The sequence below is a fragment of the Ornithorhynchus anatinus genome, chromosome 1, assembly GCF_004115215.2.
Source record: "Ornithorhynchus anatinus isolate Pmale09 chromosome 1, mOrnAna1.pri.v4, whole genome shotgun sequence".
Lineage (NCBI taxonomy): Eukaryota > Metazoa > Chordata > Mammalia > Monotremata > Ornithorhynchidae > Ornithorhynchus > Ornithorhynchus anatinus.
This window is the reverse complement of record NC_041728.1, coordinates 49,852,180-49,871,208: the sequence shown is the minus strand read 5'-3', so window position 1 is coordinate 49,871,208 and position 19,029 is coordinate 49,852,180. Positions and strand designations below refer to the sequence as shown.

The following is a 19,029-nucleotide window of genomic DNA, read 5'->3' as shown; positions in this document are numbered from 1 at the left end:
TTTCATTACAGAACATAAGTAAGAATACCAGACACATCAATCAATCAATCAATAATCATATTTATTGAGTGCTTACTGTGTGCAGAGCAGTCTACTAAGTACTTGGGAGAGTACAATATAACCGAATTGGAAAAATACATTCTCTGCCCACAGCGAGCTTACAGTCTAGAGGGGTAGACAGACATTAATAAAAATAAATTGTGGATATGTGCTGGGAGGCTTTGGCAGGATGAATAAAGGGAGCAAATCAGGGCAACACAGAAGGGAGTGGGAGAAGAGGAAATGAGGGCTTAGTCAGGGAGGGCTTTTTGGAGGAGCTATGCCTTCAAAAAAAGCATTGAAGGCGGGGAGAGTAATTGTCTGTCAGATATGAACAGGGAGAACATTCCAGGCAGGTAGCAGGATGTGGGCGAGAGATGAGCAGTGAGATAAACAAGATCGAAGTACAGTGAGTAGTGGGCATTAGAGGAGCAAAGTGTACAGGCTGAGTTGTAATAGAAGAGCAGTGAGGTGAGGTAGGAGGGGCATGGTGATTGAGTGCTTTAAAGCCTATCAGAAGGAGTTTTCTGTTTGATGCTGAGGTGGATAGGCAGCCACTAGAGGTTCCTGAGGAGTGGGAAAACATGGACTGAACATGTTTGTAAAATAATGATCTGGATAGCAGAGTGAAGTATGGACTGGAGTTAGGAGAGACAGGAGGTTGGGAAGTCAGCAAGGCAGGATAGAGTAAGTGCATGGAGTGCGTGGATTAACGTGGTAGCAGTTTGGATGGAGAGGAAAGGGCAGATTTTAGCAATGCTGTGAATGTTGAACAGACAGGATTTAGTGATAAATTGAAAATATGGGTTGAATGAGAGAGATAAATCAAGGATAATGCCTAGTTTATGGGCTTCTGGGACAGAAAGGATGGTGGTGCTGTCTACAGAGATGGGAAAGCTAAGGGGAGAACAGATTTTGGGCAAGAAGATGAGCTCTGTTTTGGGCATGTTTAAGTTTGAGGTGACTGCAGGACATCCAAGTGGAGATATCTGGAAGGCAGGAGGAAATGTGCCTTTTTCTTTGCCATTCTCTCACTGAAAAGTAAGACTGATGTGGAGAAGCCAAAGGCACCCTCCTTAGTGAAAAATAACTTGCCAAAAATAGTGCATCTGTACTGAGCATCAGCATTGCCTTTTAATAAAGCAACTTATGTCTAGTTCAAGATGTAGCAATCACGCCTGGCATACACTCTGTATTTGAGAAGCAGTTCAGATGACGTAATCTATTGAAACAGAGCAAGAGCACTTTTCACAGAGCCTTCTGTGCTCTGATGCAGCAGGAAACAGCTAGAATGAAATTAGCCATAACCAAAAAACAAACATGGCAGAGCCCTCCAATCAGGAATTCTCTTGTTCCCACCTAATGGGACTTATTTTAAAATTCAGCACAATTAAATCTTTATACATCTTGTAGATGAATAGTAGCCTCAAGTTCCTGACCACTCGTGTCTATTAAAGATCCCTTGGAGGTTTTCGAAAGAGCTGGGGCATTGACCTTTGTACTCTGGCCAGATTCCAGATGGGTAAGTACACTTTGCTGTGCTACATTCCCTCTGCAGTGTTAGTTCTGCTTCTTCATCACTCCAAATTTTCTGGGCAATGCTGGACAATCGGAAGTTGGCTACATTTTTGTATCAATGAAAGATTCCTTATTCATATTTTGGACATTGAATTGTTCACTGAGTGGCATTTTGGGGGCCAGAAATGAATAAAAATATAAATATATTTTATAAGTAAATGACATGTGAAAAAATCATCATATTCACCATGACCATTAAACAGGACTTCCAGGTGAAATACAGAAAAAAACCCTTCATTCAAAGTAATGCTTTAAATGAAATAGGGGAATATATTGGGCTTCATTTTTCCTACTCCACAACCTTGCATCATTTTTGCTATTTTCTACTTCATTTCTAGACATCACAAACTAAATGGACCATTACTTTTAATAGTTTATCAATTATTGATGATTTTCACATGACAATTGTAAGTAATGGGACAGTAGTAGTTGCTAGTGAAATAATTTCCACTTCAGTAAAGTACTGGTCACCAGTGTGGGAAATGTCTCTCTCCCATTTGGGGAATGGGGCCAACTCAATCCATTCATTTGGGAGATGAAGTATCTTTGAAGGAAAAGGACAGTAATAGGCCCTTCTAGACTGTTAACCCATTGTTGGATAGGGATTGTCTCTGTTGCCAAATTGTATTTTCCAAGTGCTTAGTTCAGTGCTCTGCACACAGTAAGTGCTTAATAAATATCTCATAATATCCCGACTGGATTATTGTGTCAGCTTCCTCTCAGATCTCCCTTCCTCCTGTGTCTCCCCACTCCAGTCTATTTTTAATTCTGCTGCTCAGATTATCTTCCTACAGAAACGCTCTGGGCATGTCACTCCCCTCCTCAAAAACCTCCAGTGGCTGCCTGTCAACCTTCCCACGAAACAAAAGCTCCTCACTCTTGGCTTCAAAACTCTCCATCACCTTGTCCCCTCCTACCTCACCTCCCTTCTGTCTTTCCACTGCCCACCCCATACACTCGCTCCTCTGCCGCTCACCTCCTCAATGTCCCCCGTTCATGCCTACCCCGCTATCCACCCCTGGCCCATATCCTACCGCTGTCCTGGAATGCCCTCCTCCTCACATCTGCCAAACTAACTCTCTTCCCCTCTTCAAAGCCCTACTGAGATCTCACCTCCTCCAGGAGGCCTTCCCAGGCTGAGCTCCCCCTTTTTCCTCTGCTCCCCCTTCCTTCCCCTCCCCCCACCCTCTGCTCTTTCCCCTTCCCCTCCCCTCAGCACTGTGCTCATTTGTATATATTATTTATTATCCTATGTATTTTGTTAATGAGGTGTATATCTCCTGGATTCTATCTATCTTGATGATGTTGTCTTGTTTTTGTTTTGTTCTGTTTTGCTTTGCTGTCTCCCCCATTTAGACTGTGAGCCTGTCATTGGGCAGGGATTGTCTTTATCTGTTGCTGAATTGTACATTCCAAGAGCTTAATACAGTGCTCTGCACATAGTAAGCGGTCAATAAATACTATTGATTGAATGAATGAATGAATAAATACGGTTCAATGAATAAATGAATGATAAAGGGGAATCCAGGTCACCTAAAGGTCACTATCCCTCTGCTGGACAGCACAGAGCACAAAAGTTCTCCTAATGGTATTTACTTCTCATTGTGGTATTTACTCAGGGAAGAGACATTTTAATTGAAGTTGGGTTTAGGTCACAACAGAGTTCAACAACATAAACCACAGTTAAAGCTATATTATAATAGTTTTTCACTTTCAGTATGGTAATTTTATCTAAATTAAGCCTTCCAAGTTGCCAGAGAGGTAAATATTTTGGAGCCCTATTCTCCCCAGGGAGGAAAAGAGCTGCATAAAAGTTCTTAAACATGCAGAAGCCATCCTCCAAGGATTTAACTGTGCTCCTGCAGGGAAAGAATTGCTCCCTTTCCCCTCCCCGCCTCCTTCTCACCCCCAGGGGTACACAGCACTGATTGGGGGTGAGGACTCTGGGGGCGATTCTGCCACCTGTGCAGCCCCTTCCTGGGCACATCTTTCCTGAATTTTAAAGTACTCCTGCTGTATGCCCCTTTAGGGGGTCGCTTCTGAAGAGGGACACGCCAGGGCTGTTTTGAGGCTCCTTTGGTGTGGGACAATGGTTGAGAGCAGTGACTGGAACTGCTCCCTAAAATAGAGACCCTTTGGAGATGCTTGCCAAACAGAATCATCCCTTCTTCCCTAGCCAAACTTTCCCTCCTTTCCTCTCTGAAATGTTCCCAAAGATTCAAGGAGACTCCTTGAAAGGGCAGCAGGAGCTCACAACTCAGAACCTGGGGATCCTGGCTTTGGGAATGTTGCCTTCTTAATAATAATAATAATAATAATGGTATTTGTTAAGTGCTTATTCTATGCCAAGCACTATACTAAGCACTGGGATGGTTATGAGCAAATCAGGTGGGACACAGACCAGGTCCTGCATAGTTCATTCATTCAATAACATTTATTGAGCGCTTACTATGTGCAGAACACTGTACTAAGTGCTTGGATTGTACAATTCGGCAACAGATAGAGACAATCCCTGCCCAATGACGGGCTCACAGCCTAAACGGGGGAGACTTACAGCAGAGCAAAACAGAACAAAACAAAAACAAGACATTTTCAAGATAAATATAATAATAGAATCAAGGGGATGTACCCCTCATTAACAAAATAAATAGGGTACTAAATAATATATATAAATGAGCACAGTGCTGAGGGGAGAGGAAGGGGGAATGGGGAGGAGGAGAAGAGGGAAAGGGGGGACTCAGTCTGGGAAGGTCTCCTGGAAGAGGTGAGCTCTCAGTAGGGCTTTGAAGAGGGGAAGAGAGTTAGTTTGGCGGAAGTGAGGAGGGAGGGCATTCCAGGACAGCGGTTGGATGTGGGCCAAGGGTCGACGGTGGGGTAGGCATGATAGTTCTCACAATCTTAATCCAATCCCCATTTTATAGATGAGGTAAAACTGAGGCACAGAGAAGTGAAGTGACTTGCCCAAGGCCACAAAGCAGACTGTGACAGACCTGGGATTAGAACCCATGACCTTCTGTTGCCCAGGACCATGCTTTATGCTACTAAGCCATACTGCTTCAGAATAAGGATATGTACATAAAGCCTGGGACTACTTCCAGCTAAGTAGGAAGCAGCGGGGAAGCATGGGGAAGCAGCGTGGCTCAGTGGAAAGAGCCTGGGCTTCGGAGTCAGAGGTCATGGGTTCGACTCCCGGCTCTGCCACTAGTCAGCTGTGTGACTGTGGGCAAGTCACTTAACTTCTCTGTGGCTTAGTTACCTCATCTGTAAAATGGGGATTAACTGTGAGCCTCACGTGGGACAACCTGATTACTCTGTATTTACCCCAGCACTTAGAACAGTGCTCTGCACATAGTAAGCGCTTAACAAATACCAACATTACATTATTATTATTAATGAATGGGAGAAAAATTGTGGACTCGCCCAGGATTTGTAAGGAAGGCTGAACCAGGAATGAAGGGAGACTGTTGGGCATGAAGGGATCCTGTCTCTTTAAAACAGGATCAATCATTCTCTTTTCAGCTTAAACCAGAGAAACAGATTTTGCTTTCTCATTTTGTGAGGTATGGTTCAGTAAGAGTAGCATAATTTCTGAAATCACTCAACCATTTGTTTTTAGCATTTAACAGGCATTAATCTGTCGTGTCCCATGTCTTCTAGACTGTAAGCTTGTTGTGGGCAGGGAACATGTGTACCAACTCTGTTATATTTTACTCTCCCAAGTGCTTAGTATAGTCCTTTGCACCCAGTAAGTGCTCAATAAATATGACTAATTGATTCTCAGAACAGAAATGTGGGACCTGAATAATAACTGTCATGTCTGCAAAGTCTCATCTTCAGCCTAAACTACACTCTGCAGCCCTGTTCATCTTAAAGTGTCTATCGGCACAAATCTCTTCTATCCTCAGAAGCCTCCAGTTACTGCCAAGTTCCCTCTCCATTAAGGAAAAACCCCTTTACCATTATGTTCAATCTCTTCACCAGAGCTTATATATTGGCTCTTTTCATCTGCCTCACCCTAGCTCGCCCTTCATGTCTCTCCCACTTCCAGTCACTTACTCATGCCCTCTCTTCTGCTTGGAATTTCCCCTCCTTCCAAATCCTCAAGACCACAGCCCTCCCTATCATCAAATTCCTTATAAAATAAATGTCTACTTCCAGCTACCTTAGCGGTCTGAACTTGTACCTATTTTCAACACTTAGGAATATTTCCTTCAAACTATAATGCAACTCTTCCTTATTATTATTATAATTATTTCAATTATATTTAAGCATTTATATTAAGTCAAGCACTGTTCAAAGTACTGGAGTGGATACAAGTTAATCAAGTCGGACACAGGCCTTGTCCCACATGGGGCTCACAGGTCTAAGTTGCGGGCGGGAACTGGCACTGATTTCCCCCATTTTAACGAAGAGAAAACTGAGGCACAGAGATGTTAAATTATTTGACCAAGGTCACACAGCAGGATAGAGGCAGAGTCAGGATTAGAACCCAGGTCTTCTGACTACCAGCCCCAGGCCCTTTCCTCTAGGAATGCAAGGTTCTTCAGAAATATAATCCCCATATTGTACCAATGGTATTGAGATCTCAGATATAACCCGTTTCTACCTGTTTCTTCCTATATATTGAAAGTTTCATGGAGACAATTACTGTGCCTTCTACTTTGATTGTACTCTACCACATCAGATTTACTTAGTGCAGTGCTCTGCACAGAGTAGACACAAAAAAAATTATCACTGTTTTTTTAAGAAAAGACTGTACGGAGTAGGCATTCAAAAAAATTATCATTGATTTTTTTGAGAAACGACAAGGAATAAAGTGTTCTTTTAAAATGCTCTTCACCCCTGAGAAATCATCCATCTTTAAGAATAAATGCAATACTGAACCTCTTTGCCTTTGTATCTATACCATTTAAACATTTTATATTTTCCACCTAATCCTCAGTCCTAAAGCACTTATGCACGTATCCCGTAATTTCTTTTAATGTCCGTCCACCACCCTTGTTTGAAAGCTCCCTCTAGACTGTAAGCATTGTGTGGGCAGGGACTGTGTCTATCAATTCTGTTATATTGTACTCTCCCATTCATTTAGTACAGTGCTCTGTACATAGAGCACTTATGTACACATCCATAATTTACTATTACATCTGTCTTCCCCTCTACACTCTGAGCTCCATGTAGGCAGATATTATGTCTACTAACTCTGTTATATCGTGCTCTCCCAAGTACTTACTAAAATGCTCAATAAATACCATTGATTTATTGATTTGAAAGTCCTGAAAAGTCCATCAACATGTTATTTCAAGCGTATAGTTCCTAGGCAATCCCTGAAAAAGGAACACTCAGATTCAAGCAGAATTCAGAATTCAGACAAATTCAAGCTTATTGGAAAGAACACCTGCCTGAGAGTCAGAGGACTTGGGTTCCAATCTTGGCTCTGCCACTTCTCTGCTGTGTGACCTTGGGCAAGTCACCACTTCTCTGTGCTTCAGTTTCTTCATCTTTAAAATGGAAATTAAATCCTTCTTCCTACCTCGACTGTGAGCCCCCAGCGGGACAGAAACTGACTCCATATGATAACTTTGTATCTACCACTGGTCTAGAAGAGTGCTTGGTACACAGTAAGTGCTTAATAAAAGCCATAATTACTGTTCAAAAGAAGTCCTATAGTACTAAGATTCCTACTGTATCCAGAAATGTCAAATTCTTCTTTAAGAGTATGTGAATGGATTTTACACATTCCTGTGGGCAGGACTGAAACTCACAAATGACTCATGCTCATGCTAGAAAAAGGGCAAAGTTACACTACTGGATCTATGAAATTAAGGAATGTACCTTTCTAAGCTTCTCTTTAAAAAGTATTAGTAGTGCTGACATTTGGGGTTTTGAAAATTAAGAAAATTACTTCATGCAAAGTGCAGCCTAAGATTTAGCCACACAAATCCCACCAGTGTTTAACTGTTTACATCTCTTTCGCTGATTATTTGAAATCTCTTAAATCTGTTCCTTGTTCATGAAATAACTGGGAAGCTCAGTGACATGCATTCTAAGGTATAACAGGGAAAGGAAACTGGAAAAAAATATGTATCACCCACTCTCTTGATAATAGTAAATTTTTGCAGTGCATTAAAAAACTAAATATCATATGGCCATTTAATTTCTGCAACAACAGTCAAGTCTGGGAGATAAATGCTGATTTCCAAATTAATTAAATTACAACTATATGGAATAGTTCTGAAAGATTTCATGAAATCTTAAGGAAATTCCCTTCCAGTGGAATTTTGGGAGGTAAGGAAGAGGGAACTTCAGGGACTAATAAGCTAGAAGGATTTTTCAGCTAGCTAACTCACATTTTCCATCCATCAATCAATCAATCATACTTATTCATTCATTCATTCATTCACTTAGAGGGCTTATTGTGTGCAGAACACTTTACTAAGTGCTTGGGATAGTACAATATAACTGAGTTGGTAGACATGTTCCCTACAGACATGCATTTAGAATCTCCCATATACTGGATCTACTTTTTAGGAAATACAATTTGACTTGGGACATAGTCACCATTCACTTTTTGAATCACTGTGACCTTTACTCCTGAGCACAGAGTAATCTTCAGAAATTCAGATTTTCTTTGCTGTTTGTGAATTTTGGCTGTTTTCTTTTCCAGCTTTTTTATGGATCCTTGTCCTAGGATCCTTCCTATGTGTTATGTCTTTGCATTCCTTTATCTATTCTCTCCTCTTTTAACATTTATCTCTGGATACTATGAAGAAGGCTAGCTGAACAGGTGAATTATTTTTATTCCACATAATTTTTCCCAAGTGTTTTGTACCATTTGTTATGACATTTATTAAGTGCTTACTATGTACTCAGTGCTTACTATATACCAGGCAATGTACTAAGTGCCGGGGGGGGGGGCAGATATGAGATAATCAGGTTGGACACAGTCCATGTCCCATGTGGGACTCACAGTCTTAATCTCCATTTTACAGATGAGGTAACTGAGGTACTGGGAGATCTGGGCTTAAAACCCAGGTCCTCTGACTCCTAGGTCCATGTTCTTTCAACTAGGCTGCACTGCTTCACTGCCTCAGTTGAGTTCAAGAATTCATGCCCTTCAAATGTTACCATACATTTATGTCTCTTACTTTTAGTCAAGAAAGCACAGAAGAAACAAAATATCAAAAAGGGTTTGTGAAAAATAAATCATTTTCAGAATTTACACTGGCTTTATAGAGAAGTGAAGGACTAAGTTCAAGTTTGGTTCCTTTTTCTAGGTTCCAAAAGTTGACAATGGGAGATTCAGTGGGCTATCCCAATAGTATATTGTGATATTAAGATGTCTTGAAGGGTAGGACTGGTTTTACCAATTTCAGGGTTTAGTCCCCCCAGTTTTAATGCTCCTGTTTGGAAACTGGACTGCAAAAGAGCTCTCTTTTAAAACAATAGGATGTTAACATTAAACATTTCTTTTCTTTCCCCAAGTGGCTGTTCCTGCGGCAGTGTCGGCTTGTCAGCCCAAGACTCCAACTAACGGTCACCGTCCGGCTCCGCGTCTCTCCATCACCTCTAGGGCCACGGTGGTTGCCAGGATGGAAAGCACTTCCCAGGGCTTGCAAACAGTCATGAAGTGGAAAACCGTGGTGGCTATCTTTGTGGTCGTGGTGGTCTACCTGGTCACCGGCGGTCTTGTCTTCCGAGCCCTGGAGCAACCTTTTGAGAGCAGCCAGAAAAATACAATCGCCTTAGAGAAGGCAGATTTCCTTCGGGATCATGTCTGTGTGACCCCTCAGGAGCTGGAAACCCTGATTCAGGTGAGCAGGGTTTGGGTCAAGACAGCCTGATCCTTGGGAACCACAGCTGTGGGACAAATCCTAATGGGGGTTTCCTGGAAAACTGCATTTTGTATTTCATCAAGAGCTGAAGGTTGCAGGAGTGTGGGGAGCAGGAAAAGGAAGCATGGAGTTTATACCTCTAGGCTGCTGGTGGTTTCAACCTGAAATTTCCATAATTTTAGATCAGTGGAAAATCCCTCAGTTTTCTATGTTTTAGAAAGGATTTGTGGTAGGAACCCATGCTGGGGTAGATAGAATCCATTATTTAAGACATCATGGCATAATGGATAGAGCATGGGCCTGGCAGTCTGAAAGTCATGGGTTCTAATCCTGGCTCCGCCATTTGTCTGAGGTGTGACCTTGGGCAAGTCACTTCACTTCCTTGTGCCTCAGTTAATTCATCTGTAAAATGGGGACTGAGACTGTGAGCCCCACATGGGACAGGGATGTGTCCATCCCTGTTGATCCATCCAAATGCTAAGTACAGTGCCTGGCACATAGTAAGTGCTTAACAAACACCATTATTTTTAATATTATTACATTAAGGACTTCCTGAGCAGTTTAATTAAGGGCCAACATTCACCCCTTTCTTGGAGCAGGTATGCTTAGAAGCAGAGGACTTAAGATAAGGTCAAGGGTAGAGGAAGTGGGGACAAGAGAAGAGGCCTGTCCTGACAAGTCACTTTTTAATCAATCAACTGAATTTATTGAACACTTACTGTGTGCAGAGTACTTTGCCAGGTGCTTGGAAGTGTACAAGATAATAAATTTGGTGGACATGTTCCCTGTCCACAAGAACATTACATAGGGAGAGAGAGATATTAAAATAAATTACATGTATGTATGTAAGGGCTGTGGGACTGAGGGTGGAAAGGATGAAGGATACAAATCTAATTGCAAAGGTGGCTCAGAAGGGAGAGGGAATAGGGGAAATGAGGGCTCTTATTTCTTCTTGTATTTATTTATTCTTGTAGACCTCTTGAATGTGCTACAAATCGTCTATGAAGCAGGGGAGAGTTGATCGTCTTTCAGGTCTGAAGAGGGAGGGAGTTCCAGGCCAGAGAGAAGATATGGGTGAGGGGTCACCGGCAAGATAGATAAGGTTGAGGGGGTCATCAACAAGATAGACAAGGTTGAGGTACAATGAGAAAGTTGGTGTTAGAAGAATGAAGTAAGCAGGGTGGGTTATTGTCAGAAATCAGTGAGGTAAGATAGGAGAGGGCGAGGTGAGTAAGTGCTTTATAGCCAATGGTAAGGAGTTTCTGTTTAATGCAGAGATGGATGGGCAACCATTTTGAGGAGTGGGGTAACATCAATAAGTCAATCAATTAATTGAGACTGAATAGTTTTTTTAGAAAAATGATCTGGGCAGCAGAGTGAAGTATGGACTAGAGTTGGGAGAGCCAGGAGAAAGGAAGGTCAGCAAGGAGACTGATGTAGTAGTCCAGGCAGTATAGGATAAGTGCTTGGATCAATGTGGTAGCAGTTTGGATGGAGAAGAAAACATAGATTTTAGTGATATTCTGAAGGTGGGAATGACAGGATTTGGTGACAGATTGAATATGTGGGTTGAATTAGATAGATGAGTCGAGGGTAGTGCCAAGACAGGGAGGATGGTGGGCCGCCTATAGTGATAGGAAACTCAAAGGGAGTACAGTGTTTAAATGGAAATTAAGACTGTGTACTCCATATGGGTCGTGGACTGTGTCCAACCAGATTAGTTTGTATAAACACCCAACAGATAAAGTTGAAAAAAAAGGGGGAGGAGTTCTGTTTTGCTAAGGCTGAGATGTCAACATGACATTCAAGTAGAGATGTCCTGAAGGCAAGAAGAAATACGAGACTGTAGAGAAGGAGGAAAGCTTAGGGCTGGAGAGGTCTATTTGGGAATCATCTGCATGGAGATGTTAGTCGAAGCCAGGGCAAGGAATAAGTTCTCCAAGGGAGTGGATGTAGATGGAAATTAGAAGGGAACTCAGAACTGGGCCGTGAGTGACCACCAATGGACTCTTTCCAAGGTGAGCACTGGGAAATGTATAAGGTGGTCACTAATGACACTCAAGAATACCAAAACACACTGTTACTGACCTGAGAAAGGACAGATCGGCTGAAAATTGGACAACCCAGTATAATAATAATGATGATGATGATGGTATTTGTTAAGCACTTTCTATGTGCTAAGCACTGTTCTAAGATCAGGGGTAAATACAAGGTAATCAGGTTGTCCCTCGAAGGACTCACAGTCTTAATCCCCATTTTACAGATGAGGTAACCAAGACACAGAGAAGTTAAGTAACTTGCCCAAAGTTGCACAGCTGATAAGTGGTGCAGCCAGGATTAGAACCCATGACTTTTGACTCCCATGCCTGAGCTCTTTCCACTTAGCCATGCTGCCTCTTTAAACCAGATGGATGATCTCCCTAGCAACTTCCAATCCCATAACCTAAAGCAGCCCCAGATATATTCAGCATCATGGCTACTATAGATTTTTGCTCATTTCATGCTTCTATTTTAGGTTATACCATAGATTCTAACCATTTTTTAATGCCCAAACAAAATGGGTCTAACAGTTATGGCTATGGCGTGGATATGTTATGCTACAGGAACATATGTGAAGCAGCATGGCTCAGTGGAAAGAGCACGGGCTTTGGAGTCAGAGATCATGGGTTGGAATCCCGGCTCTGCCACTTGTCAGCTATGTGACTTTGGGCAAGTCACTTAACTTCTTCGTGCCTCAGTGACCTCATCTGTAAAATGGGGATTAAGACTGTGAGCCCCACGTGGGACAACCTGATTCCCTTATATCTACCCCAGCGCTTAGAACAGTGCTCTGCACATAGTAAGCACTTAACAAATACCAACATTATTATTATACTGCTGCTCCTGAGCAATAATCACCAGAGAACTTAATTGTTCTGAGGTGATATGAAAATACTTATAATCACCTTGCCTCTTAAATAGTACAAACTGCATTTCTCCATCCCTTTTCCCCATGCACACCAAAAAAATCCCTCAATTCTAATCCACCTTTCCCTGCTTTACACATTCCTATCTAGAATCAGCCCTACACTAAGCCTTAAACAGTCTTTAAAAGCTCATCACATGGGGTGAAAATGATTGATGCACTTTCATATTAGTCTCTGTAATACTACATATGTAAATGAGGTCATGGAAATAATTTTGACAATGTGGTGGAGTACATAATTGCTTTAGGGTGTTCATTGGGATGATTTAACTAAAAAGTCATTTCCAAATCTGGAAAAATGGCTTTTCTCTAAAGCACCAAATTTTGAAGACAGAAAGCACACAGGAATTGCTACAGTCACCTTTTGGGTTTTGACGACCATGAGTACACTGACTTGAAAGCTATGCTTGAGTGCATGCTCACTGTGAATAATCACGTAGTCTATCATGGCTCTGATGGGTCTCTGAATAATTCTCAAAATCCTCAAATGGTTAGCCACCTCCCACGGTGTCAGTCTTATTATTGGCTCCAAGGCTCCCCACCAACATTTCCCACCTGACTTACTGGCTCTCCTCACCTACGACTACTTGATCGACTATTTCATTGAATTTCTTCTTGTTCCAGCTCTTGCAAATACTTCTGTGTTCACCTCCACCTTTAGAATACAAGCCTCAGGAAGGGGGTAGGTAGGGAAGGAGTCTAGTCCATTTGTTGTACTTCCCAAGCATTAGTACACAGAATTACACTCAGGAGGTGCTCAAAAAATACAATTACTACTACTACTACCACCACCACGGGTATCAGTTCAGAGGTCTTTCAGCCCTCACATAAAATCAATTGCTAAATCTTGTCCATTTTTACTCCTTAACATTTCCCAGGACTGCCCTTTCATCTCCACCCAAAAACCTCCAGTATGTCTCAAGGTCCTTTCATAAAATGGCTAGACTATTTTATTAGACTCTTCACTAGTCTCCCCACCTCCAGCCCCACTTCCTTACAGTCCATACTCCCCAATGGATCATTTTCTTGAATTGTCACTTGGCATACATCCCTCCACTTCTCAAATCCACCGATGGCTGCTTTCTTCCTTTAAAACAAGCATGTTGTTTAAGGCATTTCATCAACTTTCTCCAGCTTACTTATAGGCTCTGTTACATGTTACATATAGGTTCACTTAACTCAGAGGCTCACTTCACCTGCTTACATATAAGTGTTCTAATAATAGACATCCAATTCATATGCTCTCTTTACCATATTCTCCTTAGTTCACATTCTTTGCGCCTCCTAAGTGCCCCTCACTCTCAACTCTCCCACCCTCCAATTCATGACTTCTGCTGGTCCTCCTGCCCGGAACTCTTTCTCACTTCCAGTCGGCCAGACCTCAACTTTCCCTATCTTCAAAGCATCACACTTCCTCCAGTAAGCCTTTTTAGATTTATGAAATAAGCCTCACTTGTGCCAATCCAACCCCTGTGCTTACCACTGATATTCTGTACCTAGCCTGAGCACTAGTACATTTTTATTTACGTATTCATTTCTACATGTACTTATTTAGTCAGCTAATGCATACAAATTTATTTGTATTACTTCCTGCCATAACCCTCCATCCACTTTCACTATATGTAATTTGTTTCGCCATCATCTCATTAAATTGAGATCAGGTCCTCTAGATTGGACTGAAGTCAGGGATGGAAAGGCAACTCTGAGTGGAAAGGGTTTATCCCATCATTTCAATCTCCTCCTCCAAACCCTCCCCCCGCCAAAACACCTGCCTGCTGTTTGACTATGGGTTTGGTTTCTGTAGGGAATTTGGACATGAACCCATTTTGAGGAAACATGATGAGAGACACTGTGGTCTGACACATTAAGAAGTTCCTGACTGTAATCTTGTGGGCAGGGAAAGTGTCAACCAACTATATTATACTGTACTCTCCCAAGTGCTTAATACAGTGGTCTGCACACAGTAAGCCCTCAATAAACATGATTGATTGATTGGGTTCAATTCCCAGATTGAGCATCCAATTGTTTCTGTTCCCAGAAGGGAGTCCCTCAAACTCTACCTCAAGATGAGAAGGTATAGGTTTTACCTCTGGAAGCTCATTCTATAAGAGTTCAGAATCTGGTAAGGTCCAAAGAACAGCAAAATATATTTCCTTTAAAGGTTCATCTTAAGAGGAAATGCAATATTAGCTGTTTTGTCCGAATTCAGGTGCTTGGGGAATAACTATATCAGCAGCAGCAGTTTTGGAAAAAAAAATTCAGTTGGAGATTTTTTTTCTCTCAAGTCAGAGAGCAGTTGAGTAGGGGAGGGAGGAGAATTAGGTAGAAGAGCACATGAAGATTGAATAAAGGGACTCTTGCTATGCTATGCTATGCCAGACATGATGGTATTAGGCAATGCCAAAGGCAAGGACACTGGTTTTCTATCTTTTTATTTTTGTCTCCTTGGCTCCTTTGGGCAATTTTTCTCAAGGCCTCAGCAATAGAGAAGAGTGTTCCTGTTGATTCTGGAAGGTTGGCTCATTTAATGGAAAAGTCTATTTGCTAATGGGGCCTCCCTCTATTTTGTCTGTGGTAATTGTTAAGCACTTACTATCTGCCAGGCACTGTACTAAGCATTAGGAAAAATTCAAGATAATTAGGTTGGACAAAGTTCCTGTCCCACATGGGGCTCACAGTCTTAGTCCCCATTTTACTGAAGAGGTAACTGAAGCACAGAGAAGTTTAAGTGACTTGTTCAGGGTCATTCAGCAGACAAGTGGTGAAGTTGGGAGTAGAACCCAGGTTCTCTGACTCCCATGCCTACGCTGAAGCCACCCTGATTCTCTTATTGATCTTAAGCTAGAAAAATAGGTTCTCAATTATGTGCTTGGATTAAACTGCTACTTAAACTTGACATATAAAATAGGTCTACACTACCAAACCACCTGGATAATTAAGACCAGAACGAAGGATCTTTTCTCTTGAAACACCTAGGCAATTGAGGACAAAGTATAATTTTTAATTTGAATTGTCCAGGTAATTTTTTAAGCTCATTGTGGGCAGAGAATGTGCTGATTATATTGTTGTGTTTTACCTCCCAAGCACTTAGTACAGTGCTCTGAACAAAGAAAGTGCTCTATAAGTACAATTCATTGATTAATAGTGTAGATCGTCAAAAACTTCAGAATAAAGTTTAACCTCATTTCAGTAAATACACACACACACACACACACACACACACACATATGCTCTCTGCAAGTTGAATGATTCTTATGCCAGAAAAGACATTTTTGACATTATGGATTATTGTTAGAGGATGTAGTCTCACTGCTGGCAGCATCATCTTTGAAAATAAAAGGCCAGCTCCACTGCGATTATTATTAAAGGATAAAGTGCCACTTGGTCCAAATAAAATTTGACCACCACAGATCAACTTTCAGGCAGTCTTTGAAGGATAATTAAACATTTAAAAAAAAATTTTTGACCTAGTCAGGGATTTTTTAAACGAACAGAATATCATTTAGCATTTAAGCACTAGGATATTGCTTGTCCTTAATCTTCCTGAAAAAACTTTGTCCAAATAATTTTAAATGCAGCAGAATATGGCTGTAATATTCTAAAACACTATTCAAAAACATGAATAACTTTCTGAAATGATAAGCATTTGTGCAGATAGTTTCAGCCATAAATAATTCTACAGGTGATGTACCTTATTCAGGATTGTAAAGAGTTCACTTGTTCATATGAATAGTCTATTATTGCCAATTGGTAGATCTTTGAAAGAAAAATGCAATTTCTCTTTCCCCTGAAGAAAAGTCATTGCTATGTTACAGCTGAACCCATCAAGTGAGAAGTGATCTGCATTATATAAGATGGTGCCTGCAGTGATTGTTTGGTCTCCAATCAGCATTTTTGTTACCGCCACATATTATTCATTTTGTTACTGTGAAATAAATACCTAAACCTATTCCAGACAGAAATTAAAGTGATAATGAAAACAGCCATGTATTTGGAAGATGAAGAAAGAGATGTCTTGAGAGGACCAGAGAAAAATAATATGAGTATCCACATTTGTGCTTGAGAGCAGATGAATGAATACATTTTAGAGTAATTCTCAAAGTAACCCCTCCTAATATAATGATGAATATTGCTTTTGAGTTTAACTTCAAACATATTTGTTAGGGACTATGTTTAACTTCATGGACCCAGGGGAAAGAAAATCTGAACAAAGAGACTAATAATAATTATATATTATTAATATATAATAATATGGTTCTTGTTTAGTACTTACTATGTGCCCAACAGTGTTCTAAGCACTGGGATAGATTCAAGTTAATCAGTTTGGACACAATCCCTGCCCCACACAGGGCTCAGAGTCTTCATCTCCATTTTACAGATGAGGTAACTGAGGCCCAGAGAAGTTAAGTGACTTTCCCAAGTTCACACAGCAGACATGTGGCAGAAGTGGCATTATAATTCATGTCCTGCTGACTCCTAGGCCCATACTCTATAGGTCTGGGGACAGAAACTGGTGAGGAGAAGGGTTGAGAACAGAAGAGCATCTGTGAACTTTGGATGGTCCTGCTTGTTTAGCAATAACTGCTTCATTCCCTTCCCAACTGTTCCCTTTCCAACTGTTCCAAAGTAAGATTCCAGAGAAGACTATGGAATGGAGGCAAAAGGGGAAGACATTCTTTCTCCCAAACTATCTGGGGAAAATTTGGCTCAGTGAGTCTTCCTGAGGCAATGAATCCTCACCTGAAATTCAGAAAGCATGAAACATACTGATAACTTCGGAATTTTACTAAGGTTATTTCACTAGCTTCCATGGAAGGCTTAGCATTTACTTCTTGATTCTGACTGCTTACATCCTAACTCTCTTTCTCTCTCTTCCACACATTCAGAACTCTAGAAAATATTCACTATCAAATATAGAGTGTAGACCACATTTCTGAAAAATTTGAAATCCATAACAAAATGCATAACAAAGCAAGGGTACTTGGCATCAATATACACACAGAAATGCAAATGAAGTTATAACAAACCCCACTGTTGTATCAAAGGGTAAACAGTAGTATCAAAGGAAAACTTGCCCTCAAATACTCAAGATTTCAGTAGTCCAAACTCAGTTTGCAATTTAGATATTCTTTTTAGCTAATCCTATTCTACTGTCATCTTGCATTTGGAAATCATCACTGCTTTAGTAGAGGGTTAGGTATAGAAATAAGGTTTCCAAAATGGCTTTTAAGCTCTCAATAGTTGCTTAGTTCACTCTGAGTAACCTGGAACAATGTGGATTTTTGCATTTAAGTGATTCGTTCTGCCCATCCGTGATGACCCCCTCTAGACTGTTAAGCTCATTATGGCCAGAAAATGTGTCTGCTAATTCTGTTGTATTGCACTCTCCCAAATGCTTAGTACATTATTCTGCACCTAGTGAGCTCTCAAGAAATATGATTGATTGATTGACAATGATGATGATCCTCTAGACTGTAAGCTTGTTGTGAGCAAGGAATGTGTCTGTTTACTGTTGTATTGTACTCTTCCAAGTGCTTAGTACAGTGCTCTGCACACAATAACTGCTCAATAAATATGATTGAATGAATGAATGAATGATGATGATAGCCCCTGTTCCTGTACCCTGTTCTGTTCACCTGTTCTCCTGTTCCTTTGCTGGGCTGTAAGCTTGTTGTGGACAGAGAATGGGTCTATTATTTTGTTGTACTGTACTCTCCACAGTGCTTAGTACAGTAAGCGCTCAGTAAATAAGATTGACTTACTGACTGTTAAGAGCCAGCCATTCTTAAAGAAATCAATTAGAGCCCCAGTGGTTGGGGTAGCCAATCATACTCTCTTGCCCTGCCAAATCATCTTCCAGCAGGGAAATGGAGTGCAGTGAGCAAGTATGCAGGCAGGGGTGCAGTAAACTGTGAAGGGGCCATGAAGATTTTTGGGTTTGCTTTTTTTCAGACCCATCTAGGGCTGAAATGAGTGCAGCATAGTACCAATACTGTGCCAGAGTGTCACACCCAGCAGCAGGCTGTTGTCTTGGTAGCCACTCAGTCTTCACTGCTCACATTAGCCAGCAGTTTTTCTGTTCAGCCTGTCCCCCTTGCAAAATGCCCTAGATGGCTTTTCGGTTGGAAACCTTGGTCTTATGATTCCCAGAGTTATACTTTTTCTACCGGACCAACATGGGGGCTACAGCTATGGAAATAAGCCCTGGCCCACAAGACTGCAGTCTAACAGAATTAGGATGGTGGAGATAATGAAAATCAGGCAGTAAACATAAATGGCATTTCATAAACTCTATCTCTCATTTTTCAGATTAATTTCAGGGGAATCCATGCTTGCAAAGGAATACTGAGTCTCTTTCCTGTAAGCTGTCTGAGCCAGCAACAGGGAGCAGAAGGAGCTGATGAGTGAGAATAGTTAGGGCAATGGGATGGTGTTGGTAAATATGCAAGGGCTGCAGGCCAAACTGAGTTTTTGAAAGCTATTAACAAGGCTGAGTCACAATACTCCAGGCACATCCCATTTTATAAAGTTCATCCAATGGAGGAGTCGGAGGAAACAACCATGAAAGCATTCAGAAACTTGACTTTTTTTTCTCCTACAAACCCCTGCATCTGA

At 41.3% G+C, this 19,029-nt stretch overlaps 1 protein-coding gene across 1 annotated transcript in view; it reads left to right on the top strand.

Annotated features, from left to right (window-relative positions):
* The window catches only part of KCNK10 (potassium two pore domain channel subfamily K member 10), a 105,467-nt gene that overhangs the window by 26,604 nt on the left and 59,834 nt on the right, over positions 1 to 19,029 (top strand). Inside the window, exon 2 of the mRNA XM_029076951.1 lies at positions 9,100 to 9,428. Coding sequence (XP_028932784.1) covers positions 9,100 to 9,428 — 329 coding nt within the window. The remainder of the gene's footprint in view (positions 1 to 9,099; positions 9,429 to 19,029) is intronic.